Source organism: Streptopelia decaocto (genome assembly GCF_964273445.1).
Source record: "Streptopelia decaocto genome assembly, chromosome: 22".
NCBI lineage: Eukaryota > Metazoa > Chordata > Aves > Columbiformes > Columbidae > Streptopelia > Streptopelia decaocto.
The window spans coordinates 567634-590649 of NC_138677.1; the positions used below are offsets into that span (position 1 = coordinate 567634).

The 23016-nt window shown below is 46.6% G+C and overlaps 1 protein-coding gene across 1 annotated transcript in view; it reads right to left on the minus strand.

Annotated features, from left to right (window-relative positions):
• The window catches only part of LOC309449021 (scavenger receptor cysteine-rich type 1 protein M130-like), a gene marked incomplete at both ends in the record, with an annotated part of 41872 nt that extends 22815 nt beyond the window's left edge, over positions 1-19057 (minus strand). The window contains 3 exons of the mRNA XM_082070932.1: positions 13050-13176; positions 17703-17738; positions 19031-19057. Of these exons, the coding sequence (XP_081927058.1) occupies positions 13050-13176; positions 17703-17738; positions 19031-19057 (190 nt within the window). The remainder of the gene's footprint in view (positions 1-13049; positions 13177-17702; positions 17739-19030) is intronic.
• Between the last annotated feature and the right edge of the window lie 3959 nt (positions 19058-23016).

The following is a 23016-nucleotide window of genomic DNA, read 5'->3' on the forward strand; positions in this document are numbered from 1 at the left end:
AGAGAAAACACAGGGTCCTGCAAAGCAAAAGGATTGCCTATGGCTCAGTGTACAGCGAACACTTACTTGTTCCCAGCTACCGTGGGATTACATCTTTCTCAGATGGACTGCAATTATGCTACCATGTTATCTTGAAAACCCATCAGGCACTGCTGAGAGAAGATTGATCCACTAAACTTGGATGCAGACTACTAAATATCTCAACCTTTTCTCAAGGTTTGAGCAGCCGCCTTATAACCCAGGGCATACATGGCTCTCTTCACCCACCCAACAGCATTTCCTAAGTCGCAGAATCTTTTTACCTCTCCAAGGGAGTTTCAGATAAGAGGAAGATGCTGTGGGAGAGATTTGGAACTTTGAAGGTAAACCCAAGCCTAGAAGGTAAACCCAAGCAGAGGATCGCTCTGCCTAATGAGGACCCCGAACAATTCCCAGACATAGGTTTTATTCTACATTTTCATTACATTTCCAAGAAATCCTTTGCATATGCATTACATTCCTTTGTTTTTTGGTTTGTGACCTGCTTCAGCTGCTGTCGTCACCTTATTTTCTGAGACCAAAGGCATGGTCTCCTACCCACGTCCTGCTTAACTTGAAATATACCATTCTTGTGACTTCATGCCTAATAAGTGCTTAAAACCTAAAATCTGTGAACCTTATTCTTATTCATTTAAGAAGTGCCTAAAATCTATGACCCTTATTCTTATCAACTTAGTACTAATTGCTGATTTTAAGTATAATTAATGCCTCCTCTTTTCTTGAGGGTTTGTAGCCATTAGGCTTCAATCCTCATTAAAATTCAAGTTTATAATCAGCAACATTCAGCTGAAGGACTCTTTATCGAACAGTCTTGAGATATGTGTTAAAGCAAGACTCAACTAATTGTGTGGGCCTCAAAATGTCTAAACTACAAGGTCAATAGTGTCTATAGTTCGTGACTGTTTTGCAAGCCGTTCTTATCTTTGTTGTGTGGGCACTAAAACGGAAAGGATTTATGTAACTTTAGGTTACCAATTGCAGACAGGATTCATGCCTTAAATCTAGGACACTTATTCATATAGTCTTATTTTATTACTAATTGATGATTTTAGGTATCAGGCTTTTCAAGTGCTAGACCACAACTGATGTACATATTCCCTGAGTTCATCCAGTTACCTGCTGTTTCATACACCCAGAAATGCCATCCCAGACAACATGCTCTGGGACATGTTCCTCATCTGAAGTGAAGATGAGCATTCTTTTAGTCCCCAGCTCATCCTCTGGACCTTTTGGAAAGACACATGCAACATTCGCTTTGTGCCAGTGTCAGAGAGTCCCCCCAGTCTCCATGACCTTTCAAAGATGATGGAGAGTGGCCTCACTGTGACATTGTCTTACTTACTCAGCACCCTTGGATGTAACCTGTTTTCCTATGAACTGGCAATGTTTGACTTTGCTCAGGTAGACTTTGGTTTGATTCTGATCCACAACTGGCTGTTCTCCAGAGTCTGACCTTGAGGCACAAAGGTTTGGGAGACCTTGCTGGTGAAATCTGAGGCAAAAAGGACATAGAATATCACAGTTTTATCCACACCCACTCTTTCTATATTCAGCACTGTCCAATCAGTATCTTTGTTTACTTCTTTAAGCATTCCTGAAGTAGGAACAGCTTGTTATGATTATTTTGAATTCACTTTTAGGTTTTGCCTCTGTATTTATACAAAGAAATGTTCTGTTTGGATGATGCTGTCCTTGAAGACTAGCTGTGCTGAGCTCTGCTACCCTTCGGTGCTACTGACAACTGAATCCCTACTACAACTCCCCAGAATAGGTCAAAATCTGCTCCTCTAATGTCCAGAATATGCAGTCTTCTGTTCTGTTTCCTCACTACCCTGAGAGGTGGCACTCTGCTGTTTAAGGGCCATGACAGACAATTTTCACATCACTGAGCAGCTCTGCCTTGATCAGAAGTGTCAGATCCAGATTTGCATTACCCTAGTTGGCCAGTCTTTCAGTTGTGCTAAGATGTCCCGAGACACTCCAGAAACCACCAGGACTGTTTGTGTGCTGCCATATTCCCATTCCAGAAAATGCCAGGGGCATTGCAGTCCCAGGGAGACTCAGGCTTCTATACCCAGGGACTTAATTCAGATCCTTAGAGAAGAATCTGTCCTCTTCCTCACCCTGACTGCAGGTTTCTCATCTCCCACCACAACGTCATCTTTACTGGCCTTTCCCCTGATCCTCACTCACAAGGACTCAAGTTTTCACCAGTGGAGAAATTACCAAGCACCCAACTGTTTGTCTGTCTCCTGGCTCCATCTGCAGCAGCTCTGCGGCATTTCTGTCCTTTTCCTCTCCTATCTTTGTTCACCTTGTCCTCATCACTGGAATTTCTGGGGTGGGGTTCAGGTTAAGCTGCAGTTCAGAGACCAGTCCTGTGGGTCCTGCCATGCAGAGGTATCCATCGGAGTAAAGTGTCAAGTCCTCTCCTAATTTGCAGGTCCAGGGCAATGCAAATGAGTGGATTCTCCTTTCAGGACAGCCCAAATTTAGGACATTTGACTCTCCCTGGAGGTTCCTGCTGAGCTGTGGGCTGCCCTCTAGAAGCAAACAGCTCTGCCATGACATCCCTGTGCTATCTCACAGTCCCATGGAGAAGACGCTTTGGCTTTAAGGCCATGGCAGTGCGGCTTATCACCTGTATGTGGGCAGCTCAATGAGCCACGTGTATCCCTGGCTGGAAGGGCAGAGCTGAGATCCTCCTTAGGTACAGTGAGGTGGGGTGAGAAGTTTGGTGATCTGCCCTTGGAAACTGGATTCCTCTGCTCTCATCAGTGGCCAGTTTCTGCTCAGGGGAACATCTGGACGTGATCGTCCTCCAGATCAAGGAGAAACCAGCCCAGGGCAGCTGAGACCAGGAGTGAAGGACAGACCAGTGCCCTCACTCTGCATCGACAGTCACCTTGCCTCTTAGCACCCTCAAGATGTCAGTTGGTATGCAGCAGAAAAATAGCAAGCATTTCTGCCTCAAAAACAGCCCTCAGATGTGGTGGGAAAACTGGAACAGAAGAAACAAAACAAAGTCCCCACAGTTCTGCTCTGCAGTGTGGTGAAATGGGAGTGGCAATGCTGAAAAGCTCTTCAATATCATGAGTGGATTTAAACTGAGATTACCCCGTGTTCCTATTTACCTATTGTGGAAGGGCAGGACTGACTCCTGCAGAGCCTACAGCAGAGGCCCTGCTCCCAGTGACACCATCAGCCAGCACCAGCCATAGCTCATGAAAGACACCTGCCAAAGTCTTCCTGAAAGGGCCAAGGTGATTAGGGGATTTTTATGAGTATTGAAGGTATTTTGCCCAGAGAAATCTTACCTAGCTTATTTATACCTTTTCCTCTTTGGACAGTCCCAATGCATAGAGACAGCCAATGTCCAACAGCAGCTCCATCACCCAGTTCCTCCTCCTGGCATTCACAGACACACGGGAGCTGCAGCTCTTGCACTTCTGGCTCTTCCTGGGCATCTACTTGGCTGCCCTCCTGGGCAATGGCCTCATCATCATCACCATAGCCTGTGACCAGCACCTCCACCCCCCCATGTAGTTCTTCCTCCTCAGCCTCTTCCTCTTTGATCTGGGCTGTATATCCACCACTCTCCCCAAATCCATGGTAAATTGTCTCTGGGACATCAGGGCTATCTCATATGAAAGGTGTGCTCCCTGCACAGCTCTTTTTCTACCTGTTCTTGATCATAGCATTCTCTTCTCACCATAAAGGCCTATGACCACTATGTTGCCATCTGCAAACCCCTGCACTACGGGACCCTCCTGGGCAGCAGAGCTTGTGTCCACATGGCAGCAACTGCCTGGGCCAGTGGGTGTCTCCATGCTCTGCTGGACGCAGCCAATACATTTTCCCTGCCACTCTGTAAGGGCAATGCTGTGAACCAGTTCTTCTGTGAAATCCCCCAGATCCTCAAGCTCTCCTGCTCTGATTCTTATCAGAGGGAAACTGAGCTTCTTACTTTTAGTGGTTTTCTATTTTTGGGATGTTTTGCTTTCATCATTCTGTTCTATGTGCAGATCTTCAGGGCTGTGCTGAGGGCTGAGCAGGGAAAAAAACACATAGCCTTTTCCATGTGCCTCCCTCACCTGGCTGTGGTTTCCATGCTTGTCAGCACTGCCACCTTTGCCTACCTGAAGCCCCCCTCCATCTGCTCCCCATCCCTGGATCTGGTGTTGGCTGTTGTGTACATGGTGGCACCACCAACACTGAACCCACTCATCTACAGCATGAGGGAGCAGGAGTTCAAGGATGCTCTAAGGAAGCTGATTTTTTTCAGCACCCACAGGCTGCCTACTTCCTCCTGCAAAGGGCTCCCAATGTATGTAAATAAATGAACCTACAACAACTTTGGGTTTTGTCTGAGATCTACCCTTAGTGTAGAAAGAATGAATGGGAAATGAAAAGACTTTCCTGGATGCACCAGCTTTGAGAAGGCTGGTCTGTGCCTGGGGCAGTAAGAGCTCTTGACGACCTCAAGGGCCAGGGCTTTGTGCTGGCCTGGGGGAAACGGGATGGTATGGAAGGCCTGCAGACATCTCAGGATCATGTGGAGAGGAGAGCAAAGGACACAGGATGCCTCCTTTTCCTTCTGCCATGCATGTTCACCCACCTCTGAGGTGAGCCCCCCTCTGAACCTCAGGAGCTGCTGTGCCCTTCAGAGGCAGAGGCTGTGGGGTGAGTGCCCAGAGCAGCTGCAATGGGAACTGCTGTGGGACCAGCCCTGACTGGGCTTTGCTGGGAGGAGGGCATTAGAGGTGGAAGGAGGGCAGGGGAGGTAACAGAGCATCAATGGAGTTGGATTGGGCTGAACAGCACCTGGGAAAGAAAAACATCAGTATATATCTCATGCAGCATGGCCATGCAGGGTGAAGACTCACACCTGGGGATTGTGGTGCAGAGCCAGGTCTTGTGGAAGGGATCAAAGACATGCAGGTGCAGGAGAGGAGGAGGCTCATCTGTGGCCTTGGTGGTATGAACAGACCAGGAAGGTGGCCCAGGGCCTTCATCACCACCCAACCACTGGCCATCTCTCATGGGCCATTTCCAGCACTGGCCGCTCATCCCAGGTTTACGGGTGAGGTTCCCTGTGAGGCCATCTCCATCCTCCTGCTGGGCTCAGGGCCTGTCTCAGGGAATGGTCAACCCTGCCCAACCTCTCTCCTGGTCCAGACCCTGGCAGACCCTGGAGCAGGGCTGTCTGTGACCCCCACAGGTGACAGGAGCTTGGAGAGGCTTCCCATCAGGGAGGCCATGGGGGACAAAGCACCAAGGACTGCTGTGGGCATCACATCAGGAGATCATTCCCCACCCCAAATGCACTCTGTCCTGTGCTGAGCCTGCACTGTGGGGTTGTGAGACCATCTGTGAGGCAGGAGGGCTGGGCTGTCATAGCACAAGGTGCAGACAGGGGCCACAAAGCAGCTGCCAAGGATATCAGCAAGGATATGTACAGACGAGGAGTGTATGTGCATCACTTTTGCTGTGCAGGGATGGCTTTGGGAAAGGCAAAGCTCACCTGGAGTTGGTGGCTGCAAGAAAAGTCAAGAGCAAAACCAAGAGCTCAGATTTCTGCATCAGAAACCAAGGCTGAACAAAGTTAATGCAGAGCTGCTGCTGAGTGGGGAGGAGAATTTAGTAACAGCAGAGAATGATGCTGGTGCTGAGGGACTCAATGCCTTCTGTGCCTGGGTCTTTACTGAAACACCCTCCCAGGCCTCTGTGCTCAGTGAAGGGCTTCAAGGAAAACACATCTTTGGCAGGAACCTCAGGAAACCCCAGCAGGACAAACACCAGTGTCTGCCCCTGAGGTGACTCACCCTGGCAGCGGCACAGGCCAGGGCTGCCTGGCTGGGAGCAGCCCTGTGGGAAAGGTCTGGGTGGGCAGGGAGCTGGACAGGAGGCAGCGTGTGCCCTGGTGCAAGGGAGGCCAGGAGCACCCTGGGCTGTGCCACCAGGAGCATGGCCAGGAGATGGAGGGAAGGGATTCTCTGGAATACTCCATCCAGATTTCAGATCCCAATTCAGCAAAGATATTGGCAGGCTGGAGTTGGTTTAGCAAAGGGCTCTCAGGACAGCGAGGGACTGGAGCAGTTTCCCTGTGAGGAGAGGCTGAGGGAGCCGGGCTTGTCCAGCCCAGAGAAGGGAAGATTGATGGGAACTTCATCACAGCCTTTCAGTACCAATGAGGAGGTCATGGAGAATGCAGAGCCAGGGTCCTCACCATGATGCATGATAGAAAGACAAAAGAAAAAGAGTGGATGGTGAAAGAGGAGAGGTTCAGCCATGATATAAGGAAAGTATTTTTTTTCCCCATGAGCTCAACCAGGAACTTAGAGAGAGTTTGCAGTCTCTGTTCTTGGAGATTTTCAAGCTTGGGCTGAACCAAGCTTTGAAAAAGTTGGTCTAGCTCTGTTTCTCACAGGGTTGACTGCACACTTCTTGAGGTCCCTTCCACCCTCCTTTCCCTTACTGTGCTATGATGATGTTGGGTCCTGTTTCTGACTGGAGCAGAGCAGACGTTCATGGGGCATGAATCCTCCTGTGCTGTAGGTGACCATCTAAACCAACATCTAAACCAGTGAAGAGAGGTCAACAGATCTGGATAAAGACTGAGAAGCCTTGGGCAGGGAAGGTTTTGGGTGCACTGGCTTTGTGCAAGACACAAAATGATATTTTTTCAATTATCATAATCCTCTCAAATGCCAGTTAATGTTAATGAAAATAAGAAGTGAAAACAAAGAACCAAATCAAAGAATCAAAGAAAGGTGTCAATAAGTCTTTGAGTCTTTGGAGGAAAACTATTTTCTTTTTTTTTTTTTTTCTTTTTTTTTTTTTTTTTTTTGTTAAGGAAAGAGTTTTCCAGAACTGGGAATGGCTGTAGGACACAAATGCCTTTAGCTACAGGGACACACACAGCTGGTGCCAGTGCAGATGCCCAGTCCCTGCTCAGTCTCCACCTGAGACTTGCAAGGTGCTCAGGTCTTCCACTGGTCCTCTGTGATAGATGCTAATCCAGACCAACAAGTCAGGTACACTAGGGCCCCTTAAAGTGGAACGGGCTGCTCATGGTCAGAACACTGATGTCTGCCTGGAAAGGTGCACGGTTTTTTATTTTTGTTTTACATGTAAAAAAACCAATCAATCACATTTTAATCAGCTGAATCATTTGAGTACTTTAAAGAGCTGGCAGTGTATTCCCACCATGACACAATGGGAAATTCCAGTCTGAACTAATGGCAGGAGAAGAAAGATTGATCTTCCCCTGTACTTTAATTACCAATACTTTATTGTTCATCTCCATTGTCATTCAGGAGTTTCCACCTCTCCTGATGAAATAGCCGTGTCTAAGGACGTCTTTTCTGCAGACTATTTGGACATAAGCCCATCCCAGTGCTCTCAGTTTCCCTTCTCAGCTTGTTATTTGATAATTCAGATTCCTCTCTACTGTGTGGTTTCTGCTTTGAGTTTCAGGGAGCCAGAAACTCAATTTTTCAGAGTTCTAGTGAACACATTACTCAACATTTTAATTGTGTTTATATCTATCCCTTCCTATCTTTGTTTAAAACAGTTCTTGTATGGAAATCCCTTGTGGACAATGGACCTCATTAGATCCAGCTTTGACCTACAGTTGAGGAAAGTGTTTTACTGCTTATTAAATTGTGTAGTGTTTATGTTTTCTTTGTTGGCATTGAACAGAAACCTTTCAGTGCTTGTGCGCAGCCAGGTCTCTAAGGAGAGCAGGTGGGAGCTGGTGTACAGGAGCTGCACCATCCAGCTGCAGATCTCAGTGAAGAAGTCTGATGTGAGGAAAAGTGATGCAAGTCCCAGGTGGCTGATGAGGGAACTCATGGGATTGCGGCGGGTGAGGACTGAGGTTGTCCATACAGTGTCTGACCTCAAGAGACTGTTCTCCTGCTAGTCCATATATCTTCAGCAGACCCTTTGGATCAATGTCCATTGTAGAATGCTGCTAGCATTCTTCTATAAATGAAAAATATTAGAAAATACTCTTGAAAGAAAAAAACCCTCCTTTATGAAATCTTCATCATTAAGTATCCCACTGAAACCTCTCCAATTTGTTGTACAAGTCTTGAAGACTTGAAGAAAATAATGGGAAGAGACATGGCTTGTTAGGGCTTTCTGTGTTTTAATGAGCCCCATGGCGTATTTGGTGCTGAGTCCATGAACCTCAGATACAAAGAAGAGACTGAAGAATCTTCTCAAGAAGTCTAAGTCAGAAGCAAAGTTCAAAGTAACTTGAAGCATTAATGGGCCCCACTGAGGCCATTACTGACAAAGCCACCCCAGGGTCTCATTAGAGCAGATACTTGGAGGCTGTGATTACATCAGACAAAGGCAAAGCACAGGCAGTTCTGATGCTGAGGAAACCCTTGGTTTGTCTGATGAAGGAGAATGGCCAATCCTTGACCCTTCACCCCTAGAAAGGGAGATCCTGTCCCTCACATGTGTCTCAGGGCTATTCCTGGGGATGTGGGGAGTGCAATGCCAAGTGAAGGACAATGGTGTGACACTTCCTGGTCTTCCTGGGAGGGTGCAAGGAGGCGATGAGGCCCCGTGACCATGACAATGATGTGTCTCCTCTTAGGCCTCAGTGGCAGGGACATCAGCCATAACCAAGGGGACAAAGACCTTGGGTCTTTCAGGGACATTCGGGCTTGCCAGCACCCTTGGCCATCTCCACCACAGTCCATCCTGCACTGTCCCAGGCCTGTGGCTGTTTCCCTGCAGGCTGCAGACACACAATGCGCTTCCCCATCTTGTTCTCACCACAATATGTCCCCACCTGTGCTGCTGTCTCTTCATCCTCATCAACTGTTTCTTGAAACACAAAGCCAAGGGCTGATCCAGACTTCCTCTGAACGACCACAGTACTATGCTCAGAATGACATTTCTTTATCCTGAGGTCCACTCTGGACCTCCACAGCTGCAGTTTATGATGGTTTTCCTTTGTCATGCTTTTTCCCATTACCAAAAAACTGCCATCATCTTGGAAAGCGACTTTGAAGTTCTCTAGAGCTACTACTATTCTTTCCTGTCATGATTTAACCCCAGCCCACAACTAAGACCATGATAGCCACTTACATACTCTCTCCAGCCCCCTAAGTGGGATAAGAGAGAGAACTGAAAGGGAGGGGAGAAACTCATGGGTTGAGAAAAAAACAGTTTAATAAGACAACAACAACAATAATAATATTCTACTATTACTACTACTAATATATATATAAATTCAAATAAATGGCACACAGTGCAACCCCTCTTGTAACTCCAGTCATACCAAACAGCCTGTCCCAGAGACAGGAGCACCCTTGTCCTGAGCAGACCTGCAGCTGGAAAGACAAAGAAGTCCTTGTTTTCCCTGACAACAGTCAAGATATCAGTGACATCTTACATGACCTTGATACTAAATCCCAAACACTGGAAAGCTAGTGGAAGAAAAGATTGACTCAATCCCGGGGAAGAAGCAGCGTTATCTCATTGTTCTCATAGTAAGTCTAATCAAAAGGCGGTGCTAGCTATGAAGGAGAAAAGCTTCTAACTGCATGAAGATTAACACCATTTCAGTTAAACCAGCATGTTCACTCAGCCTCCACCAGGCTAGAGAAACCAGCGTCTCTCACGGTCTCCATACTTGACCCCAACCCTATCTTGGCAGACTTCCTCTGGCCACGTGCCAGGTCATCTGCATTCCTCCAGAATAAGGATCCTCAAAATGGAACACACCACTCCAGATGTGACCACACCAGTGCTGAGTCAAGATGGACAATAAGTGCCCTTGTCTGGGTGGCCACGCTGCTCCCAGTGCAGCCCAATGTGCTCATGGCCATATTCCTATTTAGCACCACTGACAACTGACTAAACAGCCAGGCTCAGAGGGTTGTGACCAGCAGCACAAGGCCCAGCAGCAGGTACCATGAGGAGTGGTGGAGGACACCAAAACTCAGTCCTCAGTCTGGGAGTTCCCAGCAGGCACTGCCAGTGGCTGCAGCTCCCAAGAGACCCCCTGACCCCATGAGCAGCAGTGAGTCCTCTTCTGACCATGAGAAGCTGGTCTGGCTGCAGAGGAGCTGCTGGGAGCACAGCACTACCTGCCCAACATCTCCCAGACAGGTGTCTCTTGGGTCCCTAGAACCATTAGAGTTACAATGGGGAGCGCACTGCCTGTCCGGGCTATAGGAGATGGGGTGTCTAATGAGGTTCCTGAGGCACTTTCTCCTGGCTGTTCATGAAGCAACAAGAGGGCTGGATATTGAGACTGAGGGACTGTTCCTAGAAGCCTCCAATGAACAAAGGGATGGTCAACAGTTTCCTAAGTTCTCCTCTGCATGCTGCCTTTTCTAAAGGGAATCACAGGAGGTTGCCAACCCTGTAGAGAACCCAGGAGAGGCCTTGTCCTTCTTCTGGTCACAGCTGGAACCCAGTTCTCCAGCTCAGCCCTAGCTGAGGAGCCTTGTCTAGGAGTGACTTTTGGTGTAAGGGTGGGGAAGCTTGTTTTAAGGGCATGTGCTGAGCACCAGGACTGACGTACCAGAGCAAAATTATGTGGCTTCTGGGTGAATATTTTTTTCAGTGAAGACGTAGGGTTCCAGATTTCCTTTCTATGCTACTCTTCAGGAGGGACGATGGCACTAGGAGATGGAAAGTGGTAGAAACCAATCTTTCTCCAGCCTCTTCCCAGGTCTGGTGGAGCACCAGGACAGCAAGGACTTCTGGCCCTGCACCCTAAACTCTGGGTATTATCTTGGAGTAGCTCAACACCAGCATTTTTCTCTCCAAGGCAACTGCCTGTCCAGGTCAGCTCCTGTCTGATCTCCCCCTATCCCTCCTCTGGTCTGGCCTGGTGTCCCTGGTACCTTCCCTGTGCTGCCTGCAGTGCCCAACCTGGCAGTGATGCTCTGCAGAGCCAGTTGGCTGCAGGACCATGGGGTGACTCCACACTGGCTGTGCTGCTCAGTGAGGGATGCAGATACAACTGATTGGGTGGCACTGTCACTGAGCTCTTTTCCAGGGGCCTAAAGCTGTGGAAAGGGCTCAGAGCATTTCTTATGACTTGGGGTGTTTTCCAGTGCACATTGAACCATCCATGGGCTTTTACTGAAGGAGATGTTAATCATCCTCCAGCCTCCTTTTCATGATCTTACTGGGTCCCCATGGCCTCCCCTGGCGAGCAGAGACCTTGTTTACTGTGGATACCTTCCTGGCTTCAGCTGAGATAGAGTAAATTTTCTTTCTAGTAGGTGTGTTTTGGATTTTATATGAGAAGAAGGTGAATAATACACTGATGTTTTGGTTGTTGCTGGTTACTCAAAGACTTTTCATCTTCCCATGATCTACCAGGTGCACAAGAAGCTGGAGGAGCAAAGCTGGGACAGCCGACCCAAGGTGGCCAAAGAGTTATTCCTTAGCATGTGATGTCATGCTAACTATTGAAAGTAGAGGTAGCTCAGGGCAAATTCAGCTGCTTGGGAACTAATGAGCTATTGGTGTCACAGGTACCAAGTGGTTGCAGTGTGCATCACTTGTTTCGTATATTCTATTATTACTGTTATTATCACAAAATCACAGAATCCCAGAATGTCAGGAGTTGGAAGGGACCTGGAAAGCTCATCCAGTCCAATCCCCCTGCCAGAGCAGGAACACCCAGATGAGGTTACACAGGAAGGCGTCCAGGCGGGTTGGAATGTCTGCAGAGAAGGAGACTCCACAACCTCCCTGGGCAGCCTGGGCCAGTGCTCCATCATCCTCACTGAGAAGAAGTTTCTTCTGATATTCAAGTGGAACCTCCTGTGTTCCAGTTTGCAACCATTGCCCCTTCTCCTATCATTCGTTGTCACTGAGAAGTGCCTGGCTCCATCCTTGTGACACTCACCCTTTACATATTTATAAACATTAATGGTGTCACTCCTCAGTCCCTCTTCTCCAAGCTAAAGAGACCCAGCTCCCTCAGCCTTTCCTCATAAGGGTGGTGCTCCACTCCCTTAATGATCCTCATGGCTCTGCACTGGACTCTCTCCAGCAGTTCCCTGTCCTTCTGGAAGTGAGGGGCCCAGAACTGGACATAATATTCCAGATGTGGTCTCACCGAGGCGGAGTAGAGAGGCAGGAGAACCTCTCTGACCTACTGACCACCCCTCTTGTAATCCACCCCAGGTCCCATTGGCTTCCTGGCCACAAGGACACAGTGCTGGCTCATGGTCATCCTGCTGTCCACCAGGACCCCCAGGTCCCTTTCTCTTACACTGCTCTCAAACAGGTCATTCCCCAACATATAATGGTACCTGGGGTTTTTCTTGCCCAGATTCAAGACTCTACACTTACCCTTGTTATATTTCATTAAATTTTTCCCTGCCCAACTCTCCAGCCTGTCCAGGTCTCTGATGGCAGCACAGCTTCCAGTGTCAGCCACTCCTCCCAGCTTGGTGTCATCAGCAAACTTGCTGATAGTACACTCTATTCCCTCATCCAAATCATTGATGAATATATTGAATAATACCGGCCCAGTACTGACCCTTGAGGGACTCCACTAGATACTGGCCTCAACTGGACTCTGCCCCATTGACCACGACTCTCTGGCTTTTTTCCTTCAGCCAGTTCACAGTCCACCTCTGTGGAGGGGTTTTGATAGATAAAGATCTGTTGCTGAATTAGTCAGGCTCAAAGGAATCTCAAGGCCGCTTCGAGAAGCTGAGAACAGAATCTGCTGTGAGAAAGAGGGACGTTCCACAATCACCGGGGTCCTGGCATGGCGTGAATCATCGGACGTATCATCAGTGAGACTCCAGCGCACGGACAGCCCACGATACTCATTTAGCGAATCCATGCTTGGAGCATGGACGCGTGATTAGAATATAGTTGCATATATAAGGAGGCTTGTTTCTGTAATAAATGGCTTTAGCGTGATTCACATTGAATCGACTTGTTTTGCTGAGTCCTTATTCGTTCCAACAAATGGTGACCCCGACGTGATACTCTGACTGGCGTACCACTGAGGTCGGGGAAAAGCCTGGAGCGGCCCAGCCGGAGGCGGATCAGCTGGACTGAGAACCAGGCGGAGGCGTACGGACGTTCCGCATTAATTTTGTTGAAGAAATCACCGGAAAAGGTGAGCGGCTGGGAGCAGGAGTAGGGAAAAGTGAACTTATGGGGCAAAATATATCCTCGAGGAAGAAGCTATAGTTAAACTCCTCCTGCCTATTCTCTCTATGAGAGGACTTAAATAGGAAGAAAGTAACATATGTAGACTATTAATTCGGTATAGAATTAATGGCTACCAGGGAGAAAACGAGAAGGCTTTTAAACATTAACTTTGGGACGATAAAGGGCAGAAATTATGGAATAAGGTCAGCAATGGAGATGATAAAGAAACTAAATCATTAGTGACTACATGGAAGCTTATAATTTCCACCTTAAAAGACTTAAAGGCTGAGCGGGCTACCGTTGCCAGAATTTTTCCAGCATTGCAGCCTGATAACAAACCTAAAAATGACTGTGAAGTTTACCCAGATTGTGTCTTTTGACCCTCTCCCCACTCCATCCCCTGTTGTGCCGTCCCCCCGATGATACAGCAGTCTGGGGCGGGGGGAGGAAAAATGCCGAGCGGGTGGCCTCCTGTACCATCATCTAACCCCGGTGAGAACAGCAAGTCCAGAGGACTGGAGTCAGACAACTTGCTCAAAGAACCTGTGATAGCTGAGAATGCTAAAGTCGTAAACAAGTGTACTATCAGTCCTTTTACCAATTTTACCAATCTGCTTTTACTGTCTTTTAACCCTCCAACTTCCACAAGAGAACAGAAGGAGTCACTGGATAAGAGCTGGACAACAGAACTGTGTGACAGATTAGATCAGTTAACAGCAAGTGAATCCGACAGTCGGCAATACAGTCATGATAATCGTGACGAGAAAGGGGGTGCTCCTGGGGACTCAGGGTATAAAACTTAGAAGTTAAGGAAGCATTGATGTTGAAATTAGCAGCAGAGAATGCTAGTGCTTGCTATCAACGTGTTATTTGCGAGTTTTACAGTACATATTGTGTGCTCCTGTGTATTGCCTCTCTGAAAATCAAGCAGCTTGTCAGGAATGTGAGTTAATTGTTTTACTAGTTGTTTTTAAGTGCGCCGTAAAACCTTCTCCCCCTCCTCCCCCTCCCTGCCTCCCTCTTCTCAAGGTTTTTACTTGCAAGATGGGGTCAGGAATAATTGTTTTCAGTTGTGTTCCTAAAAAATCAGTATTGGGAGGTGTTTTAAAACTTAGGAAAGCACTCGGAATTATAAGGAAGGAAGATCTTGTTAAATATTGAAATCAGTGTTGCCTGCTGTATAAGTTAAATGATTGGGAAAAGTGTCCGGAGGATAGAATCTTGTTGCAATTAATGTTGGTTTTGAGGCCAGAAGAGCAGGACAAAATAAATCTCTACAAGAAATCATTAAATCATTTCAGACAGTTTTATGCGCGGGGCAATTTGAACTTCAACAAGCTGAGAGAGAATTAGCTGATAACACACAGGTCAGAAAACTTGTTAAAGTCTGCAAGATGCTTTCCTTATTAATCTGTTTTTTTTGTGGGTATCTGTTTAAGTATGTTGCAGTTTTGGTAGGTCTGTGCTATATGGTACAGTAAGTTCACAGACTGTTAAATCATGAGAATCAGTTGACTCAAAAGGTGTGTTTTGTGATAGTACAAAAGATCATGAGTAATTTAGTTCCTTACTGCGTGAACGTGGTGTTAAGATTTTGTGTGTAGTAGCTGTTATTTTTTTTTTTCTCTAGCGTACTAGCTTTGTTCCAATATCCAGACTCACGCAACTCTGTGACAGGCTGTCTCTCATCTCGGTGCACTAAATTTGGCTTTTTTGTATGCGCATCAAGTAAAGAATCCTGGTTTTAGAATAACAGTTGTAGCGCACCAGATGAGACACTAATGAAAGCCTTGCCCAGTCCAGCTCGCTGCGGCGGGGGGGCGGGTGCCAGTTGGGCTCCAGCGCGCACTGACCTGTTTTGTCAGGAGACCCAGCGGCACCGCTATCTGGCCGAGCAGTAAGTGGTTCAAAGGTGCAATGCAAAAATTGAGATATTGTCTTGAATAAGTGTAACTGTGATCTATCTGCATATTTGACCTTGGTATTTGGTTTTCACATCTGAGCTCAGTATTTTAATTTGCATATTTATAATGGGAACTAGTTCCATTGCTAAAATTCCACCTTGCTTCCCCTTAGGATGCATCCTTATACATTAGAGTAACTTTGAGGGGAAATATTCTGAAAAAAGAAAAACTTGAAATGATACTTTACTCGAATGTGGCTTAAATGTGGAATTCTGGGGTTTAGTGCTGTATTGCAATTAATGTTGTTATGCAGAACTTTGGAAAAAATTTGGTGAAGTGTGATACTGTAAGTTAATTTGCCAATTTTGAGACCAGAAAAGAATTTTAATTGTTAAACTCTGCTTTGGAAAAAAACAAAAAACAAAAAACAACAAACCTAAATGCTATAATGGATGTGAACTTGGTATTGTATGAAGTTGTATTTAAAGGTTGCTGGAATGTGAACTGATTTGGATCTAGGACAATAGAATAATGGATTTATGTTTATCATACTGTTTTTTGACATGTCTAAGTTGTAAAAGGTGAATGGAGCTAAGGAATGTAACTATTTCTGAGCTACTTGAAATTGCATATAAAGTGTAGTTGGAATGAAATGGGAAAACAAAACAGCAAAATATCCCAGGCCTGTGTGCAGCTCATTGTAACTGAGGAGTTTGCCAGAGCCTCCCACTTCGTACCAGTGATTATACCACCTGCATGACCTTGGCTCTATCTGAACTGCGTCGAGAAGAGAAAGAAGAAGAAGAAAAAAAAAACAAAACAAAAAACAAAAAACAAACAAACAAACAAAAAAAAAAAAAAAAACAACAAAACAAAACTGTTTTCCTGCTGAAAAACAGAGAAAGGGGGGCTTTACTCCCCCTGCTCTGTCCTTTTTTCCCCTGAAGTATTGTCATCCATTTTTGTTGTGGATAAAACTGCAAAATGTTAATGCTACCCTTGGTGACTATAGAAATGAAACTCATTGGTGCAGTGCCTCACAGAAGAATCCAGGGGATGTTATTGATAATGTGGGACAGCGACCCCAAAGCCTCCTGTATGGTGTATTCTTGATCTGTGGAGATGGAGCCTGACCAGGAATTCCTTCTGGTGCTGTTGGAGGACTGTGCATTTTGGGACTATTAACTCTCTTAACACCCAATGTATCTATGATAATAGATCACAGAAGAGCAAGATGAGAAAAACACTTTTTGCGTGTATATGAGTCAAAATGTGATGATAATGTAGATTTTTGGGGATCAAGGTTAAGGGTTTTAGGATCTCTTGTATCTGGTGTTGGCACAGCTAAAAGCTTTAAATATTTTAGAAAATTAGGATGCTGGCTAGTTAAGCAAACTAACAGAACTTCTAAGGCTTTAAGTGGACTTTTGTTAGATGTAGATTCTGTAAGACATGCCACACGGCAGAGTAGAGCTGCGATAGGCTTTTTGTTATTAGCTCAAGGACATGGGTGTGAAGATTTTGATGGGATTTGTTAAATAAATTGCTTAGTGGTTGAGGGTTTTTAGGATGGTTGTTATCAGTAGTGAAAACAGGACTGATCATTTTGATGATTGTTGTGGGTGTGTTACTGATGTTGCCATGCATGATTTCTCTGCTGCAAAGGGCCCTGCAGCGGACGATGAGGGCAGCATTTTTAGCACAAATAAGAAAAGGGGGAATTGTGGGAAACTGCAGTGGGTCTGTGGAATCCTTGACAGAAAATATGGGAGTAGAGATCAGCCTTGAGATATTAAGATTTACCCTTGAGAAGGATGGGAGTAAAGGAGTATCTGGAGAGAGGAGAGATGTACCCGTGAGAGAGAAGGGGATAGAAGAATAACATGGATGATAGAAAAATTAACCAATGAGATGTTAGTGCTGTAACTTGTAACCAATAGTGAAAAGACACATGAACTGGTAGAATTGTATAAAAATGCACTTGTAGCAATAAATGGCACCTATTACTTTCATCTTGAAAGAATTTGGTCCATGTCGTTTGTCCGTCTCAACCACGACAACCTACTTGGGCCCTATGGGATATGACCTTGGTGTCTGTGGTGCTTTTCTCTCACATCTCCTCTCTCCTCTCTCCCACCTGCTGTTTTGCAGTGTTTTTTATCCTTTCTCAAATACAATATCACAGAGGTGCTGCCGGCATCACTGAGTGGCTCAGATATGGCAAGGAGTGGGTCCATCTTGGAGCAGCTGAAATCTGCTCTGTCTGACGTCGATCAAACTCCTGTTGTCTTCTCAGAGAGGTGTCAACTGTAGCATACCCACCCTCAGGACCAGTTCCAAGACTTTGCCATGTAAACACAATATAGGGTAACAGTGTTTCGGGTGTTACAATCTACTTGATCAAGGAGAAGAAACGGAAAAGGTCTTCTGTCGGCAACTCAAGGAAGTCTCCAGTCAATGAGCAGGTTCCTATGGGGAACTGTAATTGCCCTGACAGTCACTGGCCAGGCAAAGCTGCAGGTGCCAGCAGTCCAACGGATCTTGGGCCAACTGCTTAACACGGCTGCCTGATGGGTCAACAAGGGTGATGCTCACCTGGATCTGGAACTGGAACTGGAACTGGAACTGGAACTGGAAAACAAGGAAGAGCTGGTGAGGGATGTGAACATCAGTGTCCACCTTGGCTGTTACGACCAGGACACAGTGGGGTCCCAGGCACCAGAGGGGAGGGAGGAAGGCCAGCAGCAGAGCAAAGGCTGGTGGGCTCCAGGGGAGAACTCTTTAACATACCGGTGGATGGCAGGTGAGGTGGTGACATGGAAGTAGGCATAGAGGGTGAAGGAGCTCAGGAAATATGACAGGCCTTACAGGACAGCCTGCTCCAAGCACAAGAATGATCTCTCCGAGAACCCATGAAATTAAGCATTTATCTCATTAGGGTGTTTGCCTGAACTGACGGAGCTGCAGGACACAATTGTACCACACAGGAGGTGGAATCACGGGAAGCTGCAAAGAAGGAATTTAGAAACCTTGTCCATGGATGTGGGGATGATGCCAAAGCTGCCTTGGATTTGATACTTTAAGGGGAGCCTGGGGGCAGCAAGATGAGCTGACACAGCTTCCTTACAGTAAAAGAATAGACAGGGTGAATGTGGAACTGCTGCTGATATTCGTAAGAGTAGCATCAGACAGGATAGTGGTACTTCATGGCTTCTTTGCCTCCATCTTCACCAGCAAGGTCTCCTGGGATTTTGTTCCTGAAGGCAGGAGTCTGGAGACACCCAGCAGTGGATGGGGCTCAAGACAGGGGTGACCTGAGCAAACTCAGACACCATTACAGAACAGGAGATGGGTCACTTGACCATCTCCCTGAACACAAGTATCACTGTACTCTGGCACTTGAAATTCCCAGGTACAACCACCTCTTGGTCCAGAAGAGTGTAAACAATGAACAAACCTCTGATGAAGTGAAAGGCAGAAACAAACCCCAAGTTTCTGAGGGTGTTTGTGACGCCATGAAGGACCATCACTGACACAGCTGTGAAGGAAACAACCAGTGCAGGTCCCTGTCCCTGGAGGCTGGTGAAGGAAAGACTTGGAGACACTGGTTACAGGTGGTGAGGGCCATGTGGAGGTTTCTCTGATGGCATGTGAGCCCTTGATGCTTGTTCATCACCAGAATGGCTGAGTCCTGACCCCTGGGACCTGGTAGATTTTTCTCAAATGTTTTTCAAGGCTTTTCCTGTGGTCACTGTGAGTGTTTTGTGTTTTGGGGTGGTGTTTATGTCAACTGCTGTTACTTTAACTGCAAGACTCTGGTTTTCTGTGGAGTTGGAAATGCCTGTGAGTTCCTCACAACTCATCCAGCTTCTTTCATACACCTGGCAATGGTCACCAATCGCCTCAATGTCCCAGTCCCAAACCTGCTGGAATCCTCTATTTGGATCCATAGCCCATCACTCCAGGAGGTTCATGGATCCACCAGGACCATGGATGATTCCTGATGACCATCCAAGTGTGGGCAGTGTAAGAGAGGAGCAGGGCAGGGTCAGCTCATGGGCCATGACTGAGCACAGCCACCCCAGCAGCAGCCGTTCCCCATCTCCCAGGCACAGCCATGCCCACAAGATGGAAATGTCACTGCCATATATGCTTAGCCCAAGAGAGGCCTTTCTTCCTTCCATATTCCCAGGAAAACCTTCCTCCTATTCCTCCTGCACCTGCAGACATCAACTGCCTTCCATTTCTGGGCTCAGACTTGGCTGGAAGGGTTCACTGAAGCCATCAGCCATCTCATTGCTTCTCCCTGACATGCCCTGACCCTCTCCCACACCTACAATGGCCAATCACGGCTGCTCAGGCCTCCCGCTCTTCAGAAGAGGCCTCGAGCTTCTTGGTTCTTCCTGGTGCTTGTTATAAACTCCCTCGCTCTCTCCAGAGCTCATGGTGAGCTTTCTTGTCCATAACCTCTCCAGAGCTCATGGTGAGCTTTCTTGCCCATAACAGCCCCTTCATGACCATGTCTAACTAAATGGTTGTGTTTGTATGATCATTTGTACAGAAAGGTCAGTAACAGGAAAGCACCCAAAATGATGCTGAATGAAATGCCGTAAAGAGCTGATGAGTTCCTCCTGTGTCTGTGTCTCTCCTGGAAGGAGTCTGTCCTGAGAAGGGGATCCAGCTCCTGCCACTCTCTGCAGAGGCACATGAGCAGTGTCCATCACCTGGGGACACAAAGGGTGATGTTTGCCAGACCACCTTTCATCTGAACCACCTATGTATTTACTTGTGGACAGGGTATCTTGCCTTATACTGCAAATACCTATTTGATTGGCACTGCCAGTGGGGCTTTCATGAATGCAGAGTGCTATTTTACAGATATTTAATTATGAACATGTTAAACTTTTTTTTCTTTAAAAAAATGACATTCCTAGACATATTACACAAACACTTGAAAGATTATTGATGCTTTTTAACATGATTATCCACAGAAGGCCACCAGCTTTGCATCTCAGGTACTGGATGCCAGAGCTCAAGGGCAGGATGGTTTGGGCTCTGTCCTGGGATCTGGAAACTGAAAGGTGCTCCCATCTCCCAGCCCCCTGCCCTCCTCAGTGAGGGTGTGAGACATTCTGCAGCGAGGGCTGAACTCACAGTCATGACAAGTATCTTATGTCCAACTGCAGCCAATGGTGTCCTGCCAGCTCAGGATTGGAGCTTCCATTGCTGGAGCTATTTAAAAGACATGGAGATGTGGCTCTTTGGGATATGGTTTAGCGGTGGACTTGGCAGTGTTTGATTTACAGTTGGACTCCATGTTCTTAAGGGTCTTTTCTAAAGTAAATGATTCTATGATGCTATGATTCTATAATTTGGGTTGAAACCACTTCAATTCCCATCACCTCCAGGTTCCCTCAGAGGCTGCTGTTGTGTGGCACAACTGTCCTGGCTCTCCAGGCAGGTTGGGCACTGGTTTGGTGCCTGCATTGCAAGTTTTCCCCTTCCTGGGGTAAAAGATTCTTGAGGAGAGACAGTTGTAGAGATTTGGGACACAGGGGTCTGAGGTAATCCCTTCAAAATCAGAGCAGGCTGAGCTTTGGAGCCCAGGAAAAATTGAGATGCTCTGAAGGATGTTTGTGAACAGTGGTGCTGTCCGTAATAACAGTAACAGGGAACTCTTTATTCTTACTGATGATGATGATAAACTAAAGCTCTTTAATTTCATTCCTAACAGTCACTCTCACTCTTGCTTTTCAAAACACCATCACCTTCTCTTCCAGACACCCAGAAATGGGGTCCCAGTGGACATGTTCTGGGGCACAGCCCTTAGTTCCCCTGCTCACCCATGGGCCATTTTGAAAAGTGCACACACTGTGTGAGAGCTGCCAGTGGTCAGGGAGTCCCCCCAGTCTCCATGGGCTTTCCAAGATGGTGGAGAGTGGCCTCACTGTGACACCGTCCTGCTGTCTCAGCTCCTGGGTCTGCCCCTCCTGTCCCATAGACTGGAAAGGATGGTGATAGTTCCAGTGACCCCTGACTTGATCCCCATCCACTGCTGGTTGTTCTCCAGTTTAGTCACAGAGAACTGGGAAACCGCAATTTCTCAGAAGAAAGATTCTTCCATTCAGAGTGCTGGTAGGAAATGTATTTTGCGAGTAACTGGACACAATCATATATTTTACTGTATATTTACCAAAGATAAATATATTTTTTTTCCTTATGATCACGTACAAAGACAGATAACACAGCTCTCTTGAGATCACTGTTAACATGGCCATCTAAAAAGAGAACAGTTCAATTTACCTTTTGCTCCTTCTTCCCTCCATCAGGCAAGAGTGGCCAACAGCTTCCAGCATGACTCACTCTGTGCCAAGAGTAGAAAGTGGCACTGACAGGCCATGGCAGTGGATTGTTTGGTGCCTTCGACTCTGTGCAAGACACCAGGATTATCTTTTTTAATGCTGTAGGCTTTGGTAGGAGAGAAATCTAGAGAACACTTTTAAAAATGAGGGAAAAAAGAAACCAAAAGAACGATGTAGAATGAAGTAAATGCCTTATTGCAACTTTAAGCAACAAACGTTGTTGGTGTTTTAATTCTCCTTTTTATGTTTTGAATACTTTAAACACCAGTGTTTTCCTATGAGATCAAAATGAGACTTTTCAGGATGTGCATCAAGAGCAAGAGGAGAACTACTGACCCTCCACTAGATTTGCCTTCTCAGCACTCTCTCTGTTATCTGTGCATCTGATCTCCCTCATCCTCCAGGTATTTCCTCCTGCCCTGACTAAACTGACCATGTCTGAAGTCCCATTTCCAGCAGCTGATCTGCACACAAGCACTTGCGATTGCTCTCTGGATTTCCCTTCCTCTTACTATTTGATCACTCACACACTTGTCAACAATCCACTTGCTGCTTTCAGCTTCAGGAGTTAAAAGCTTCCTTGTCTTTCAGTAGTCTGTCTATTCTGTCTTTAGCCAACTCCTTTATTGTGTTTATTTTTTAATTTCCTTTCCGTCTACAACATTTCTTGCATGGTTCTGCCTTGGAGAAGGTGAACCTCAGTGGTGGCAGTTTGTCCTTGGCATTCAGTTGAGGGGTATGTTTTCTTTTAATCATGAATCTCATCAGTGTTATTTTGTTAGTTCAAAAGTAAAGCAAAGTCCCTCTTTGCTGTGTGCAACCAGGTCTCCAAGGAGAGCAGGTGGGAGCTGGTGCAAAGGAGCTGGCACATCCAGCTGCAGATGCAGTGAAGTCTGGTGTGAGGAAAAGGGATGCACGGCCCAGGGGGCCAATGAGAGAAACGATGGGGTTGGGGAGGTGAGGAGCAAGGTTGTCCACACGGTGTGAGACCTCAAGGGACAGTTTCTCCAGCCAGTCCAGACCTCCTTAGGAGAGACCCTGGATCAACATCAGATAATGCTGCAGTCACCTCTTCTCCACACTGAAAAGTAATAAAATACACCCTTTACAATAAAAGGATATTTTTATTAGAAGCTTTTTGAAATCTTTCTCCATAATTACAGCAAGAACACTCTTTAATTCACTGTACAAGACAAGAAGACTATTACAGGAAAAGACAAGGTTTCTTAGGGGTTTCTTCTATGTAATGAGCCCCATGGTGCATTTGGTGCTGAGTCCTTGAACATTGCTCAGGTGCTGAGAGGAGACTGCACAAACCTTTCCAGAAGTTGAAGTCAGAAGGAAAAAGTACTAAGTTCCTTGAAGTATTAATGAGTTCCACTGAGGGCAAGTACCAGCAGAGCCTCCCGAGGGACTCGCTACAGCAGAGAATTGGAGGCCATGATGGCAGATAAACAAAGGTAAACGTGCAGGCAGCTGAGGTGCTGAGAAAACCCTGGTTTAGTCGGATGAAGCAGAGAGGCCAAGGCCTGACCCCCAGCCCCTGG